The 16,683-nt window shown below is 36.3% G+C and overlaps 1 protein-coding gene across 1 annotated transcript; it reads right to left on the bottom strand.

Moving 5' to 3' along the window:
* Positions 1-283: 283 nt before the first annotated feature.
* On the bottom strand, positions 284-14,009 carry LOC126821375 (deleted in malignant brain tumors 1 protein). The gene is made up of 9 exons (XM_050549789.2): positions 13,660-14,009; positions 11,796-11,946; positions 9,427-9,668; positions 8,256-8,412; positions 7,598-7,803; positions 5,625-5,815; positions 4,937-5,328; positions 3,622-3,938; positions 284-2,155 (listed from the first exon to the last, which is right to left on the bottom strand). Exons 1-9 carry the CDS (start codon positions 13,724-13,726, stop codon positions 1,659-1,661), a joined length of 2,220 nt encoding a protein of 739 aa, XP_050405746.1. The 5' UTR covers positions 13,727-14,009; the 3' UTR covers positions 284-1,658.
* Between the last annotated feature and the right edge of the window lie 2,674 nt (positions 14,010-16,683).

Here is a 16,683-nt window from a genome sequence, read left to right as displayed (position 1 = left end):
CCTTTTAAGCCAGTAAGAGTTTCGGCTGTGTTGGTTTAGTTATAAATGACCACCTAAGGTGTTAAGTTTTAATTGTATTTGGTTCTTATTTTTGTTGCATATTCTGTATATATATTTGTCTACTATTCACATCTGTATCATTTGCTTGATAAAGACGAGAGTATCCTCGTCGAAACTCCACTTAGTATTAATCTCAGTAATTGTGTATCCATAAAATTGTACCTTGAGTTATATCTTTGTAGTCTTTAAATTCTGTTGTTCGGAACAAAAATCACTGAAACAATTTATAAAAAAACATAATATTTAATTCTATAAAAGAATATGACATATTAATATATCAATATATGATTATTTACAAACAAGTCTAGGACGGAATGTCAATTATGACATATTTCAAAATATCACATAAATTTAACAATGGCACATTATGATGACTATATATTATATATATATATACACTTTTATGAAACAAAAATCCCCCATGAGACAACATACAGTCTAAAAATCTTTACCAAGATAAACATTTTTTGTGTATCCATTGAATTTCGTAATCTGGTATTAATTTTGGGAGATCAGGTACTGGGTCCAACTGCTACGCATCTTGTTGCTTTTCTTGTTCTTCCGCGTTGCCAATTCAAGTACGATCGACATTAAACATTTGTTCCTTGGACAATTGCGTATCGATATGATGTCATAATTCCAAAGTGGCGGCGATACTATCGTACCCGTTTACTAAACATCTATTATATTTTAGACGTCTGGGATATGAATGGGCAGAAAACACATTTCAATCATAAGTCACGAATGCACCCAAACGTCAGCATGGGACTTTTAAATACACATATTTCATATATTATGCTGGTTTTATAAACACATCGGACGTTTAATGGTAAATTGAACTATAACAAATATTATAAAATAATATAATCTAAAATCTACCTAGCTAGATGTTAGAATAGAAAATTTTATCATAACAAATTGTACAGGATTAAAACGCATATAAGCTATAATATCATGAAAATAACTATATAAAAATATGCATGATACTAATGGGCAAGATAATTCATTATAACTAATTCTACTTCTTCAAATATTATTAAAGGACACATATAACCGTTTCTGCATGAAGTAGAAAAGTAGGACGTTAAACTCCATTTCATTTTATTTCATTTCGGTTTCTGCATGAACTGTCAATGCAATATGACCCAGCACTGGTATTACCAATGGTAATTTGATGCTACTCTTTAGTTAACACCTTTTCAAATTATCAAATTATAAAAAGCTATATATATTAAACATTCATTTATGATATTGTATTATAAAAACTTCCCCCGTGTAAAATAGTAATATTATAATTGTTCATTATTGAACAAATCTCCATAGTCCTTTTCGTGATTAGTTCAAGATTGTGAAGGAGTTTAGCTTTTAATAATTATGATTATAATTTAGCAGCACTTTGAAACAGTAGGGATATATTATTTTAATGAACCTACGTCTTCTCACTGGGCGTGAATACAATTAAATTTGCAAAGGAACAAGGCAGTAAATAATTTACTAAAGAAAAGAAATTGAGATCACTTTGCACAGAAAGATAATAATTTGTCAGACATCACACAGCTGGACGGACAAAGTTCGACAACGTAGTCTTTGCTGCTAGATCATAAAAGATAACAAAAAAACAAAAATAAAACAACCGTTACTAAAGACGTTTTAAAATTGACACTAGAGGCACCATTTACACCACCAATTAATATATTTCTGTCTACACCTGCTGTTAATTGTTCCTGTTGATTATTACTTTTACTTGCTGGTTGGCGTTCAGGGAATTCTATCCATATGCCCTCCAGCAGCTTTTCTGTGGGCTTCACGGTAACGGCCTCGTTTTCGATCTTAGAATATGGCGTCGTTGGCATTTCGGAAACACTATCTGGTCGACTGGCTTGTGTTGTTGTGCTTATCTTTTCTGTAGGTTTTTCGGTTTCTTTAATTTCGTGAGTTGTAGCAACTACTTCTGGTTTTCCGTTCTCTGCTGTAGACCTTACTTTGACGGTGGCTCCATACGTTGTTGGTTGTGGGGTAGGTTTCATGGTTGTTGTAGATCTTTGGGCTAACTTTTGTTGGATTTCGGTTGATAAAGGCACAGTTATGGTGGTAGCTGCAACATACAATAAACATCATAAACCTGACTTTCATTTCACACACAAAATTATTGAATTTTACAAAATCTCAACAAATAGATGACAAACCAAATTTTAAGGTCCCCATACCTACTTGCCAAATTTCGTCAATGTCATCATTCATTAACTGGCTGTAATGTAGGCATGTTCCTGAAGCAACGGCCGCGAGTTTTACAACATCTAGACGTTGCTGCACTGCTTTGCAATTCCCGAACTTATAGCTACGTCATCTACCTTTGCGTCTAATCAGAGGTTGTGACACAAACACTCAAATCAAACATGGCAACCCCCACTGAAACCTTGACAGTGAACAAACCTTGAACTTTGCAACCCGATTATCACGGGTAGACATTTTGGTTGGAAAGCGCAAAACTTGGTATTCGCGATGATCGAGGAATCTGATGGGATCTCAAGCTGGGTCAGTACACACTCGAAATTAGTGCCAAAATATGCAGGGTATTACCTGTGGGCTTGATAAGATGTACGGAGTTAAAGCGAGATCACGCCTTCTATCGAAGATGTAGTATAGATAGCGATGACGTTTCCCTATATTGACCCGAAAGTCAATTTCTGACATTAAAATAGGGCCTACACATTGACAAAGTCTTCTTCTTAAGATGCCTTCTCATGTATAAACTGGGTGGTCTGATGATATATTTGGTCTAAAAACATGTTCAAACTAATCAATCTATCAAAAATTTAATTCAAATCCCTCTCAAAACATTGTATTCGCGAGGAAATACCCCTAGCTATAACAATTCTATTTGGAGAAGTTACGTTTGTGTCACGTGATTTTAAGGTAGCTGATACTAGCCAGGGTGGCAAGCCGAAGGAGACTCCATTGTACATAAAAGACGACGTTTTCTTTAATCGCTGTCCAGTTACCACGAGTTTATAAGCATACGTAAATTCTGGGATTATCCCCTGCTCACTTATTTTTCCGTAGTGTAGTCTCAAGATTTGTTATACGTTTAAGTCTCTCACTTTTTCCACATCCGCTCACGGTCATGTTTATCAACATATACATTAAGCCCTCCCTAGTGCAAATAAGGTCAGACAATCTACATGTACGCGTGCAAACCTTTGACGTCATTCCAGCAGATAGACGTTATCGTCTGGCTGAAATTTAGTGACACCCTAGGTCTCATTTGTCTGGTAATATTGGGTGCCTCTACTTTCCATATATACGAGAATCGCCATACTTTTATTGAAAATAGACACCCGATAAATACTTGTAACGACTTTCAAGTTGTCCAATTTGCTGCCTAAAGTCGATAGTCTTAGCGATGAAATTTGCAAGTCGTCGACAATTGGGTAACTACACAGATATACTCCACAAACTTCAACCGTGAAATTGTGTCCGATTTCTCACCTTTTGATAAAAAGTCGAAAGACTAAACCCGGCCTTAGAAGTAGATATGTATATTAATGATTTGCTACTAACCATATGAAGTTGGTGTATCAATTCTTTCAATAGCAGTTGCAACGCCGGGTGGTTTGTACACCATCATTGGACCACTGTCGATATAATATTTTGTTTTAGTCGTTGCAGTCACGTCTCTCTTACGGCGTCCGGTAGCAACAGGCTTGGTGGTGTTACAACTTCTGTCACATTCTGCGGTCTCCTCCTCCACAAGACAGACGAATGCACCACAGTGTAAAAATACAAGTGGGTTGTTGACGAACATAAAAGGCTGGTATCTATAGCCAAATTTAATCTGACTCAAGGGAAATAAACCCAGCGTCGGTTCATTGGGACAACTGTAAAGAAATATTTAATGCATTAAAGTCTCAATGGTCCAAATGTCCAATAATCATTTTCCATATTTAAACCAAAAGGTATCTATGTTTCTGGATAGAAATTAGACAAAAACAAGATGGCGGCATGATCACTAAACAGTAATGGCAACATTACGAAATGAAATGAAATGGAGTTTAACGTCTACAGTTCTGCATCGGCAGGGCTAATGAAGACAGGCATACGCCAGACAGTGTGCTATGAGGGAAATTAAGCCCTTCTTTTGTATCGAAAAAAAAGTGCACGTCAATGTGTACAAGGGACCTCGGCTTTTCGTCCCCTCCGAATGACTAGACAGCTGTACCACTTTGTCTTACCCACTTAACCACCGTGTCTCCCGAGAGAGAGAGAGAAAGAGAGAGTGAGAGAGAGAGAGATGGTGGAGATAGAGAGTTTAACGTCCACTCGACAGATACACCGGGCCACTTCGGGATTCACATAACATACAGTTCAATTTTATTTCATATATTCGCTTGTGCGTGGAATCGAAACCACGCAACTTGACCATTCGCTCCCCCCTCCTCTACTCTGTTAAGAATTGTTCGTTTGGATCATTTGTTGATCTATATGTTTTTGAATATAACTCTTTTTATTTCATATGGTCTGATAGTCAGTATTTGCCTTTTTGCCTATAATCTGGTAATGTGACTCTAGTAGAATGTGCATATTGCGAGTGGAAATACTAGAGATGGAGTCAAATTATGGTAAATAATGATCTATGTAAATCTTATAGTATATCATTTCATACATATCATTTCAGCAGCAGATTTATATACTTGCCCCTATCAGAGTGAACCAAGCAATGGTAATTAAAATAGTTTACAAATTAAATGTATAAAATCCAAATCACAGCTAATATCATCCCAGGGTGTTTCAAAGAGAGGCATTTTGTGTCATCCAAACGTGTGTCAGATAGAAATAAGGTAAAACTAATAAGCCTAAATATTAATGAATTACTTACTTATTTTCGAAGAGAGGATAGTTAACGGGGTCTGATCGGTTGCTTGATGGTGTAGCTACGCAGTCCGGTACAATAAGCTTTAAACGAGCATCTATAGATTCTAACTGTAAAGCCACGTTTAACCATTCACCAAGTGGCATGCGCACTGGATACTGGCTAACGGGATCGGTGAAACTGTTATTTTGGTAAAAGGTCATATTGATGACGAAACGACCCTCTGCTTTCTTTGACACTGCCTGTGTCAGGGGTTGCAAGTTCCTGTCTGCTTCCACATTCCTTGGCATCTCACAAAATACCGAGACAAGAAAGGTGTTGACCCGAACTTTGTTGACATCAAGATTGGTATAGTCATATTTTATTACGTTGGAATATATCAAATGTGTGGCGTTTTGCTAAAAAAAAATGAGAAAAGATCATTATTTGTTTCAGTGGAAAGTTTTGAAAAGACGACAAGAGGGCACTTAGTTCGTCACATCATATCAATATGTATTGTGGTGCCACTAAAAGTGAGCAGTTACATACTTTCTGATGCACGCTTTGTGTGTATAATATATTATACTTTGGATATACTTGTTTGCACTCTGCCAAGTCCACGTTCTCTTGTTAAGACTCAACATGATTTATTATTTCAAAACAATTCTTAATAACAAAGCAGATGGACAGCCATGGAAATTAATTCTATGCTTACCGTAACAATTGTACCACAACCAGTAAAAGGTATTCTGACAGAAACAAAATTATCATCCCTTGATTTGATGAGATTACAAGTTGTCGTTTGATTCGTAACAGATAAATGTTTTTCTTCCAGGTTTGGATCTCTAGATCTACTAAATAATGATATTAGATACCCCTCTTTGCATTGTAATGTGGGTACGGGTGCTGCAAACAATGGAAGCATACATATTAGATTAACATCCAGTAGAAACAAGCGATTATCATGCAAGATACGCCCACATTTTGCAAGAGATGGACAGAGGACGAACTAAAAAAATAATGGGATTTTTTTTTGTAAAATCAGTGGCCAAAATCCAGGAAGTTATAATCCGATATGCGCGAATATCGACAAAAACCCTGATCATTGGATAATAAACATACATTTCAAGTTTCATGAAAATCATTTTGTCCGGTAGTTTCAGTCCGATTTTCACGAAATTCGAACTCAACCATTCTTATGGTGTAATGGTGATATATTGGAATGCCTTTTTTTAAAATCAGATACAAATTGTAACCTCTAGAGGGACCACAAGCTAAAAAACGCGATATTTCGTACCATCAGGGGCCATAATTTAGGAAGTTACGATCCGATTGCGCGAATATCGAATATCGAAAGGAACGAAGATCTCAAGTTTCATCAAAATCAGATGAAAATTGTGTCCTCTAGAGTGCTCACAAGCTAAAAACGTGATTTTTTTCGTACAATCAGGGTCCATAATCCATGAAGTTACGGTCTGCTAAATAGTCTGAGCAGTCAACAATGGTTGTCGCATATTTAATTTTTTTGTAGGTATTGAAGGAAATTTTTAAGACAATGTCAAACAGATCAGATCATAAATTTCGTCCTTTGAACCTTCAAAAGGTGATACAAATAGAAACAATGCCATAATTCTAGAAGTAATAAACAAAACTTGTTGAAATTCGAAAGCCTTTTTCGTTTTACTAATCCAAACAATGCACATAAATTTCTAACTTTTGTCGTTCGAATGTTCACAATGTTCAACTAATCTAAATAATGCATATAAATTTCATACAAATCGGATGAGAGCTTTTGTCGTTAGAGCGTTCACAAGGTTCAACAATACCAAACATGTGCCATAACTCCAGACTTTATTTATGCAAACAGCTGAAATTCAATTGGATCACTCGTTTCACTTATTTAAATAACGCATATAAATTTCATACTGATCAAATGATAACTATTGTTGTTAGAGAGTTCACGGGGTTCGAAAAAGTGAAACTACGGCCATAACACTAGACCTAATTAACGGAAATTGTTGAAATTCAATAGACTTCCTCGTTTCACTAATTTAAGAAATGCATATAAATTATAATTCGGATCGGATGATATCTTGTTAGGTTACAGCGTTTACAGGATTCGACAAAGTGAAATAAGGGCCATAACTCAAGACGTAATAAACGAAAATAGGTTTATTAGTTTCACTAATTTAAAGGATTTATGTAAATTTGATACAGATCAGATGATAATGTTTGTCGTTACTGCATTTACAAGGTGCAATAAGATGGAACAAGGGCCATAACTCCAGAAGAAATTAACGGAAATTATTGAAATTAAATAGGATTTTTCATCTCAGTAACATTAACAAGGCATTCACAGGGTGCATTAAAGTGAAACAGGGGCCATAACTCCAGAAGAAATTAACGGAAATTATTGAAATTAAATAGGATTCGTCATCTCAGTAATGTTAACAAGGCATTCATAATGTGCCTTAAAGTGAAACAAGGACCATAACTCCACGAGAAATGAACGGAAAGTATTCAAATTAAATAGGATTCATCATCTCAGTAATGTTAACAACATAATATATAACTTTCAAAACAATCAGATGATAATTGTAGTCTGTAGAGTTCACAAGAAAGTGTGGACGACGGACCGACGGGCGGACGTGGGCGTAAAAAAAATTAGATAAAAAATTGTGAACTTACGATCCGGAGCCTTAGAATTGAGGTCAACGCACGTAACACTAGCCAATTCTAGGGGTCCACAGTTATGGCTATACCATGGACTATGTGGACAGTCTTGAACACGAGACTCGGTTCCAACACAGTTAACATTATCGACAATAATACCAGACTGGGGTTGAACATATTTTAGAATCTCCTCCAGGGCACCTGGTCTAGCAAAGGTAGTGCTGTAACAAAGTAAAATGTTTATTATACACAATGCATCAAAGAATGAAATGCCGGTTGGTTGATCATGGCAGAAAACGATGCCATGGTTGAGTCCACGACTATGGGACATTTAACTATTGAAAATAATTGTCATTGTCCCAACGTCGAACTGTGTAGAAAGCCGTCGAGAACATTTTGAAAATATTCTCTCAGAAGTGTTAAAATGTCGATTATCTAAGGACGATATCGAGGTCAACGTACACAAGTGTCCATCGATTCTTCTTCCAGTGTTCAAGGTCAAACACCTCTACATTTCATTTCGAGACATATGTATTACCTTAACAGCTCACCTCGTAAGGTCATATATGTGTCGATGTCTATATGAATTATCTAATGAAATTGCTCGGATTACATCGCTCTACATTCATTAAAAAAGATGGCCTTTTCCTAAATATGAAATCCGCACACTTACTCGTAACACAACATGGCACACACAACTCTAGCATCGAGTTCATCCCATTGATCATCACATATAGAGCCCCAACTATTATTATAAAATATCTCTACAAGACCTATACCAACAGTTCCATTAGGTGCTATGAGTCGTACTTGACCATTTTGTGACGCACCTGCAAAATACAACCATTTTAATACAAAAGTTTGCCTAGATAGAATTTCCCTTTTAAATTACTAAGTCTTTAGCGCAGTATCATCCAGTCTTAATTCGACACTGCAAACACGACTTATTAATCAATTCAAATCAACATGTATTTTGTTATTTTATTGTAAAAAGATAGGTTTCTGGAATCCAATATTTAAAAACACAATGAAAACTTTAAACTTGGCACACGAATTGCGTGCAAGAATGATTTCGGGCGCCATTTGTCATAAGTGACTTCGTGAACGAGGATAAACATATCCAGCCCACAAGGGAAGACTACCGAAGTAGACTAGAATAGCCAGACGCTAAAGACTGCCATTCAATACGCACTCATGGCATATTAAGCTGAACATAACTGATTAGAAATTACAGTAAAAACAGAAACGATTGAATGTAAATCAGTATATATACATTCATATTACATTATTTTTCATATGTGTTGCGACCCATTTGTGTCCATTTCTAGGTGCCTAAGAATGGCGATATAACTCCTTTAATGTTAGCAACTGACATGACATATATAAGTTTTTTGTATTGTTTCATGGGCGACAATGTGCTTAGATTGCTCAAACAACAGTCATTATATGGAGAGTAAGGCGCTGGCTCAGTAACCGGGGTGGGTGGGGCGATGCCAGCGTGATTCTCCGATTTGTCAGTGGTGCAGTAAGGGTGAGGGGTATGGTTACACGGAACAGAGTGTGGTCCAACGAACGATACGAGCATATATCGAGATCCGGTATACATGTTGGCAAAAACCAATGACAATAGTGTTATAATTCGAAATAAGAGTATGCCCGTCTTCATTAGACCGGTTGGTGGAGAAAAGTGGAATATTATACATTAGTTCACTTCATTTCATATGTTTTTGAATTTGAAAGGTTTGACAAAAATAAATTAGTAAATGTCATTGGTAATGAAAATTTAAGTTCAAGTTCAAGCAGTATATTATTCCTCAAGACTTAAATTTTGGCGAACAACTTACAATTATCTGGTTGTGGTCCTACGGGTCTTCTGGTAGTTGTGGTAGATGCTGGTAACACGCCCGTATTTGAATTACAAATAACGCCCGCATCTTCACTGTGTTGACATGCATGTCCCCCAATCTGGGGATTCATTTTACAGTCCGCTAGCCCATCTTCGTCTCCTGCACATGCAACATCATCCAGAAAGATGGTACCAGTACCTTGTCCAAATTGTGCTTGTTGGACTCCAGATCCCCCGTCGCTGAAAATGTAATCAAAGAAATGATAATAAGACAGCAGCGTAATTTTCCAATAATCTTATTGTTGGCACTTCGGTACTACATTACTACAAAACGATATATAAAACACTATGTTTATTATATTACATGTTAGCCAACAATATTTAAAACACTATGTTTATTATATTACATGTTAGCCAACAATATATAAAACACTATGTTTATTATATTACATGTAAGCCAACAATATATACTATTCAAAAAAAGTAGGGGATATTTGATTTTTAAGTGTTATTAAAGTCACCTAATGAAACTGACGAAGAAACAAATGACAAAATGAAATGAAGTTCACATTCATCGATTTATTCCAAATGATCGTTAGACTAAGTAAGGCACAGACTGACCATTATAAGGGTAAAATGATACCCGGGGTCAAACAGCAAAGTTACCACAGCATCACAACCAAGTCAGTAACGGGTAAATCCTCCTCTGTTTGCCAAACAAGCATTGATCCGACGTGGCATACTCCTAATGAGACGTCTAAGGTCATTTTGGTCCAGATTGTCCCATTCCTGTTGCAACGCAGCAGCAAGTTCTTGGACATTGGCAGGACGTTGTTGACGTTGACGTAACCTCTGTCCAAGCATGTCCCAGACATGCTGGATGGGGGAGAGGTCGGGACTCAGTGCTGGCCAAGGTAATGTGGTGATGTTCTGTTGTTGGAGGTAACCTGTAACGATCCTGGCCCTGTGACATCTTGCGTTGTCATCCTGGAAGATGAAACGGCGGCCATGACGTCGTGCGAACGGCACAACATGGACTGCCAAGATGTTGTCCCGGTAGTACTGGCCTGTAACACGCCCTGCAACAACATGTAAAGCCGTTCTTCCAGCAACAGTGATGCCTCCCCACACCATAACAGAACCACCCCCAAATCGATCATGTCTGATGACGTTAACGTCTTGGAAGCGCTCGTTTCGACGACGCCACACCCTCCTACGTCTGTCCAAAAAATCAACAGTGAACCTTGACTCATCTGAAAACATCACATTGCTCCAGCGTCGATTATCCCAGTGTTGACGATCCCTACACCAACGACGTCTTGCCTGAATGTGATGATCTCTCAAACAAGGGATCACGCGAGGACGTCGGGCGCGAAGGTGACCCCTATGCAGTCGATTCCGAATCGTCTGGCCACTCACTCTCACACCAGTGTCTGTTTGAAGACGAGCGCTGATCTGATTTGCTGTGATGACACGATTTCTCAAGGCCAAGGTACGGATAAATCGATCCTGGGCTTGAGTTGTCGCCCTTGGTCGACCTGAGCGTGGTCTGTCCTGTACAGATTGTGTATCACGGTATCTGGACCATAGCCTGCTTATGACAGACTGAGAAACATTCATCGTCCGCGCCACAACCGCCTGTGTTGTGCCGATCTGTAGCATGCCAAGGGCACGTAACCTTTCATTTTGGGTAAGCCGACGCATATCAAAATTTGTTTTCTGGTCACTAAAACAATTAAACTGATGTTTCCACCCTGGAATTCAATGCCACAATGACTGTAACATTCAAAGTCAGAGTCGTGCAAATCTTGGGTTGGACCCCCATGATGATCCCAAGCATCACCTGCATTCCATGCGGTAGCTATTGGTGCGTTTGGGCGTCACATGTAACTGGAAATGTTTCTTCTGTTAGGTTCTATAGTGACTTTTTGCGTAGTCATTTGCATATTTTAGTATTATGCCCCCAAAATCAAATATCCCCTACTTTTTTTGAATAGTATATAAAACACTATGTTTATTATATTACACGTTAGCCGAAAATATATAAAACACTATGTTTTTTATATTACATGTTAGCCAACAATATATGAAACACTATGTTTATTATATTACATGTTAGCCAACAATATATAAAACACTATGTTTATTATTATTACATGTAAGCCAACAATACATAAAACACTATGTTTATTATATTACATGTAAGTCAACATTAAAACACTTTATTTATTTAATTTATAGGGGCGGGGTACTTCATTTTGCAATTTCTTTACCCAGTGCAGACCACAAAATTAAAACTGACAACCATCGTATAAATTTTATCGGAGACTATCTCCCTAATTTATTAACATTATAACAATATCTTACGGATATCCCAGAGATCGGCAAACAACAGAAGCATCGAGATCATCCCATTGATCGTCACAAACTGTACCGTATACACCACCAATCTGTACTTCTACTCTACCATAACTCCCGTTACCATTAGCTAATCGTATATTCTGTATTGCAATTTGACCTAAAATACAAAAAACAAAACATTACTAATATTATAAATACATAAATGTCTGATTTGTATGACAATGAGACAAAGAAAGATTCATAAAATATTCGCATCTCGCACAGAAATATAAATTACTAGTTGTTAGTCTCAAATAGAATGGGCGCAATATCTTGCATTGTGTTTCCATCGATACATCTGTGAAAATATAAGATTAAAATCATTTGATGAATCACATGGCTTTCATGTTTTCCATAATGCTCAGAAAGACTATGTTCTATAAGCTTGTCCCTTATCTGCCAGTCTATTCCAAAATGGACACAATTTGCAAGACAAAAAAAATGAAAGAGGTTTTAAGTCTGTTTTTATTTATTTCAATTTGTGTCTTTTCTTAAGCCGATTAGTCCCATTTAACCAATATATCTAATTCGCAGGTTTGAATGTTTTAAAATGAATTGTGTTTACGTGTAATTAGCTAATTAATTGGATTCACGCTAATCACAGAATATCAATTAATTGGATTGAGTATAATCTCCATATCTACACGATATGTATTTTTACTAAACTACGTGTAGACCAAACGATTGTATAAGCTATATAACAATATACTTTATTACTCACATTATAGGGATATGTTAAAATAACATTAGCGTGAGATACAATAAACCGTTAACTATATGTTTTAAAATTAATTGTGTTTACGTGTAATTAGCTAATTAATTGGACTCACGCTAATCACAGAATATCAATTAATTGGATTGAGTATAATCTCCTTATCTACACGATATGTATTTTTACTAAACTACGTTTAGACCAAACGATTGTATAAGCTATATAATAATATACTTTATTACTCACATTATAGGGATATGTCAAAATAACATTAGCGTGAGATACAATAAACCGTTAACTATATAGGCTATTGATATATATTAAATACGATTTTCGACACGATATTTAGTCTATGACCAGACGTTTATTTATAAAATATTATTATATCGATAGAAAAATTAAAAGTAGAATGCATATTTAGATAAGCAGTCTATGATCGAGGGGCGTTTATTTATGGCAATATTAGATCAGAAATCTTCAATTGTAGGCCTATAGTATGAAAGTGTACATGGTTTACATGCATATCTTTGTATCTATATCGCAGTCTTCAAAGAATTTCAGTATCCAATATAATATTGTTTTTTATACGTAAGCTTATCTGGAAATGAAATCAAGTGAAACTAACACGCATATACTGCTCTGTTTGTTTAGATAGTGTTTTTATTTTGTTTATAACATATACATGTAATTCAAAATCGACTAATATGTAAAAAATCATTTAGAACTAAATAAAAAGAATATTCTTATCTTATTTTTGGTTGTAAATTGTTTTCTTAATGTTGCCAATGTTGGTTACAAGGATAATAACAGGTCTTATCCGTTCAAGCTAGCATACTTACTGTCTGAACAATCGTTCAAGCTAGCATACTTATATGAAATTAGCTCATCAAAAATATGAACGGAAAGGTTCCTAGCTCTTGCATAATTAACACCCATGCACATTTCATGTCACTTGAATCACCCCATTGATCAATTAAAATCTAACCAGAAATATGTATAGGCCTGTTACAAAATTATCCGACCTAAAAGGAAACTTCCCTGATACACGTACATAATAATATATACGATCATGAGAGTTCCCTTTAATTGTATGGAAGGCGATACTTTTTCATTACTTACCATTGACCCTGTCGTTACATGTCACTAATATAAACAATAACACACAACATCGATAAACCGGCTCCATTTTCTTGTAAACTAAGGCAAATTATCCTGCTTAAAATCCACTCTGATTAAGCGAAATGTTAGAGTATATCCCTCGGCTTCTTTTAATTCACTCACGTAGGCCTACGGTGTTCAATCATATCCTTGATTCGATCTACGCCATTACACCGTTAGTAACACATTAAAGGTATGCACAGAACTGCGCATGACATACGAACTGAACAAGGTTATGTACTGGTAAGTCGGAGACTGCCAATTCCTGTCCAAACACGCGTAATCACCGTTACAAAACGAAATATCTTAATCACGGACTATGTCACGCTATAAATAACACACCCAACCCAATTTCTCGACAAGGCTGGCGTTGCCTGCTATTCTACATGTGTGTTCAGTGACTAAGTCTTTATGTGAATGTTGTCATGGTTACCAAGAAAACAATCGTCGCGGGTTTATCAATGGTGTTTATCACATTCGCCTATGAATGATTAAACAGTCGTAAATAGAAAATATTATGAGTAACGGTTCGATAATAACGGTGGTTATGTTGTACATCAGTGCCGAAAAGATATATTTATGTTTTTCAAATCAACTTAAAACTACAAACGCGAAAACTATAGGCATGTCTAACTATGAATTATAATACGAGGACTACATTATAAAAAAAAAATAACACACAATTCATTGTCCGAGTTATTATTCTAAGTCAGCCTTACATCATGCAACTTTATTATTTTCAAAGTGGCGTTCAGCAAAACTATGATCATTTTCGCTATCCAATAACTGAATCATCAATTCAAAATTTATATTAAAAGAATAAAGTATGAAATTATTGAGTTATGCGAGTTTGATTGTTTTTCTGAGTTAGAAATTAGAACAAATAGTGGATTATGAATATGTCTTCTGTAATAAAACTCGCCGTCATACTATGTAAAATAAAAGTTTTTTATAAAGGATTGCCGCCAAAACAGGTGAATTGAATTGAAATGAAAAGAAATAAGGTTTAACTTCTTACCCTTCGACACCGCGGCTAATAAATACGTGCCGTAACAGGTGGCAGTTTATAGTCAGTGGGCATATCGTGTGTCATATCGCCGCATATACACTACATGTATTTTCAATCGGATCCTCTCTTATGGATAACAGCATTTTTCTTTTAAAAAGCATTCACAGTATTATTAGGCAGGCCAGATGATAACTTATATCGTTAGAGCGTTTCCAAGATTATATAACGTAAAACAAGGAAATGAAATGAAATAAAAATGAGGTTTAGCGTCCTACTTTTCTGCTCCTGGGCTAATGAAGACGGGCATACGCCATACAGTGTGCTATGAGGGAAATTTTGCCCAGGCAGCGGCGCTACGGCCTACTCTTATATCGAATTCCAACTGCCAAGGGATCTTTTACGTGCAAGCCAATTTGTACACGGTACCTCGGTTTTTCGTCCCATCCAAACGACTAGACAGCTGTACGTCCTTGCCAGGCCCTCCATCCTGCATCAATGAAAAGGGGAAACCACGCCGGAAAATCTGAATGAACTTTCTCGGCCAATGCAAGGATCGAACAACCGACCTCCAGGCTAGCGAGTTCAGCTCTGAACGTAGGTCTCATTACACTCATGTCTCATTCATTCATGTAAAAGGCAGGAGTAGATGCGCACGAAAATTGAACTCACCCAAAAACTAGTGATACTCGTTTTAAGTTTCATCTAAATCGAGTATTGTGGCCTCTAGATGGTTCACAACCTGGGTATTATACATGCTTTTATTTTCGTAAAGAGGAGTGGCTATTTGGCCGTGAAATTTTGGTCCGATTTTGAGGGAATAATTATGGTTTAACGGTGATATATTTGAACATTTTTGAAAATAAGATACAAATTGTGACCTCTAGATGGCCCATAAGCTAAAGACGTGATAATTCGTACAATCAGGGGGTAATAATCCAGAAAGTTACGGTCCAATACGCGCCAATCTTTGGATTGTAAATATATATTTTAAGTTTCATCAAAATTGGATAAAATATTCGGGTCACTGGATGGTCAGATTTAAATACATGTATTAAAGCCACCGACAGATTTCGTCACGGTCACGAGAAGTAATCAGGCTAGGGCACGTGATTGTTGCCGAGGCTTAAGGTAAGGGCTAGATCTTGGGTTAGGGATGGCGCTATACCCTTTTACAATCAAATAAAAACTGTTACTTCTACAAGGTCCACAAACTAAAATGTGATAATTCGTACAAACAGGGGCCATAATCCAGGAAGTGACGGTCCTATATATACGCCGATATCGAAAGGAACCAAGATCTTTCGGTCCACAACCTTGGTATTATTATGCATTTTTTGTCAAGTTCAGCATTACAGACAGAATTAAACCACCATCGACTGTGTTTTTATGGTAAGGGAGTTAAAAAAATCAAGAATTGTTTCCACCGGCCCTGAATATAAACCTATTATTCATGCCTTTAATATTTTTGTAAATAAATTCCTTACAGACGGAAGATGAATTTATATAAGTTCCGACTTGTTGTCAGATCCCAAAATAACATGCTACCTTATCTCTGTTTATGTATTTTATTGAATAAATAGAAGTAAATGGAGACTAAAATTGTATACTGGGGACTGTAAGTACACACAAGAGTTATGTTCCTTTCTTACGACTACCGACAAAGCATACATACCGATTTTGAAAAAAAAAAGCCAAAAATTTTAAACTTTTTGAAATTGAACGGTAAACAATCAAAAACGATATGAGATTATTGGGAGTTTTAAAAAGAGGAGATTTGGAAGCAGACCACCATTAAATTTCATCGTCTCGGTACCCAGTGGCTGGTTGTCACCTAAATACAGCATTTATTTTACATTTATCAATCCATATTTTAATAAATAATTCATACTTCTTATGACAAACTGTGTTTATATGTATGTATATAAGCCAGGAATAGAAGAACATTGCTTTTAGCCATATTCCATCAACAGTATTAC

The sequence above is a fragment of the Patella vulgata genome, chromosome 1 (genome assembly GCF_932274485.2).
Source record: "Patella vulgata chromosome 1, xgPatVulg1.2, whole genome shotgun sequence".
NCBI lineage: Eukaryota > Metazoa > Mollusca > Gastropoda > Patellidae > Patella > Patella vulgata.
This window is presented reverse-complemented; position numbering and strand designations above follow the sequence as displayed.

What these genes read in the sequence shown, in the direction of transcription:
- LOC126821375 (XM_050549789.2), bottom strand. Translation starts at nt 13,726, where the DNA reads ATGGAGCCGGTTTATCGATGTTGTGTGTTATTGTTTATATTAGTGACA. An exon ending in TGTGCCATGTTGTGTTACGA is followed by an intron (nt 7,804 to 8,255) that starts GTAAGTGTGCGG and finishes ACTTTGTTACAG; the next exon opens with CACTACCTTTGCTAGACCAG. An exon ending in CAATTCTAAGGCTCCGGATC is followed by an intron (nt 5,816 to 7,597) that starts GTAAGTTCACAA and finishes CATTGTTTGCAG; the next exon opens with CACCCGTACCCACATTACAA.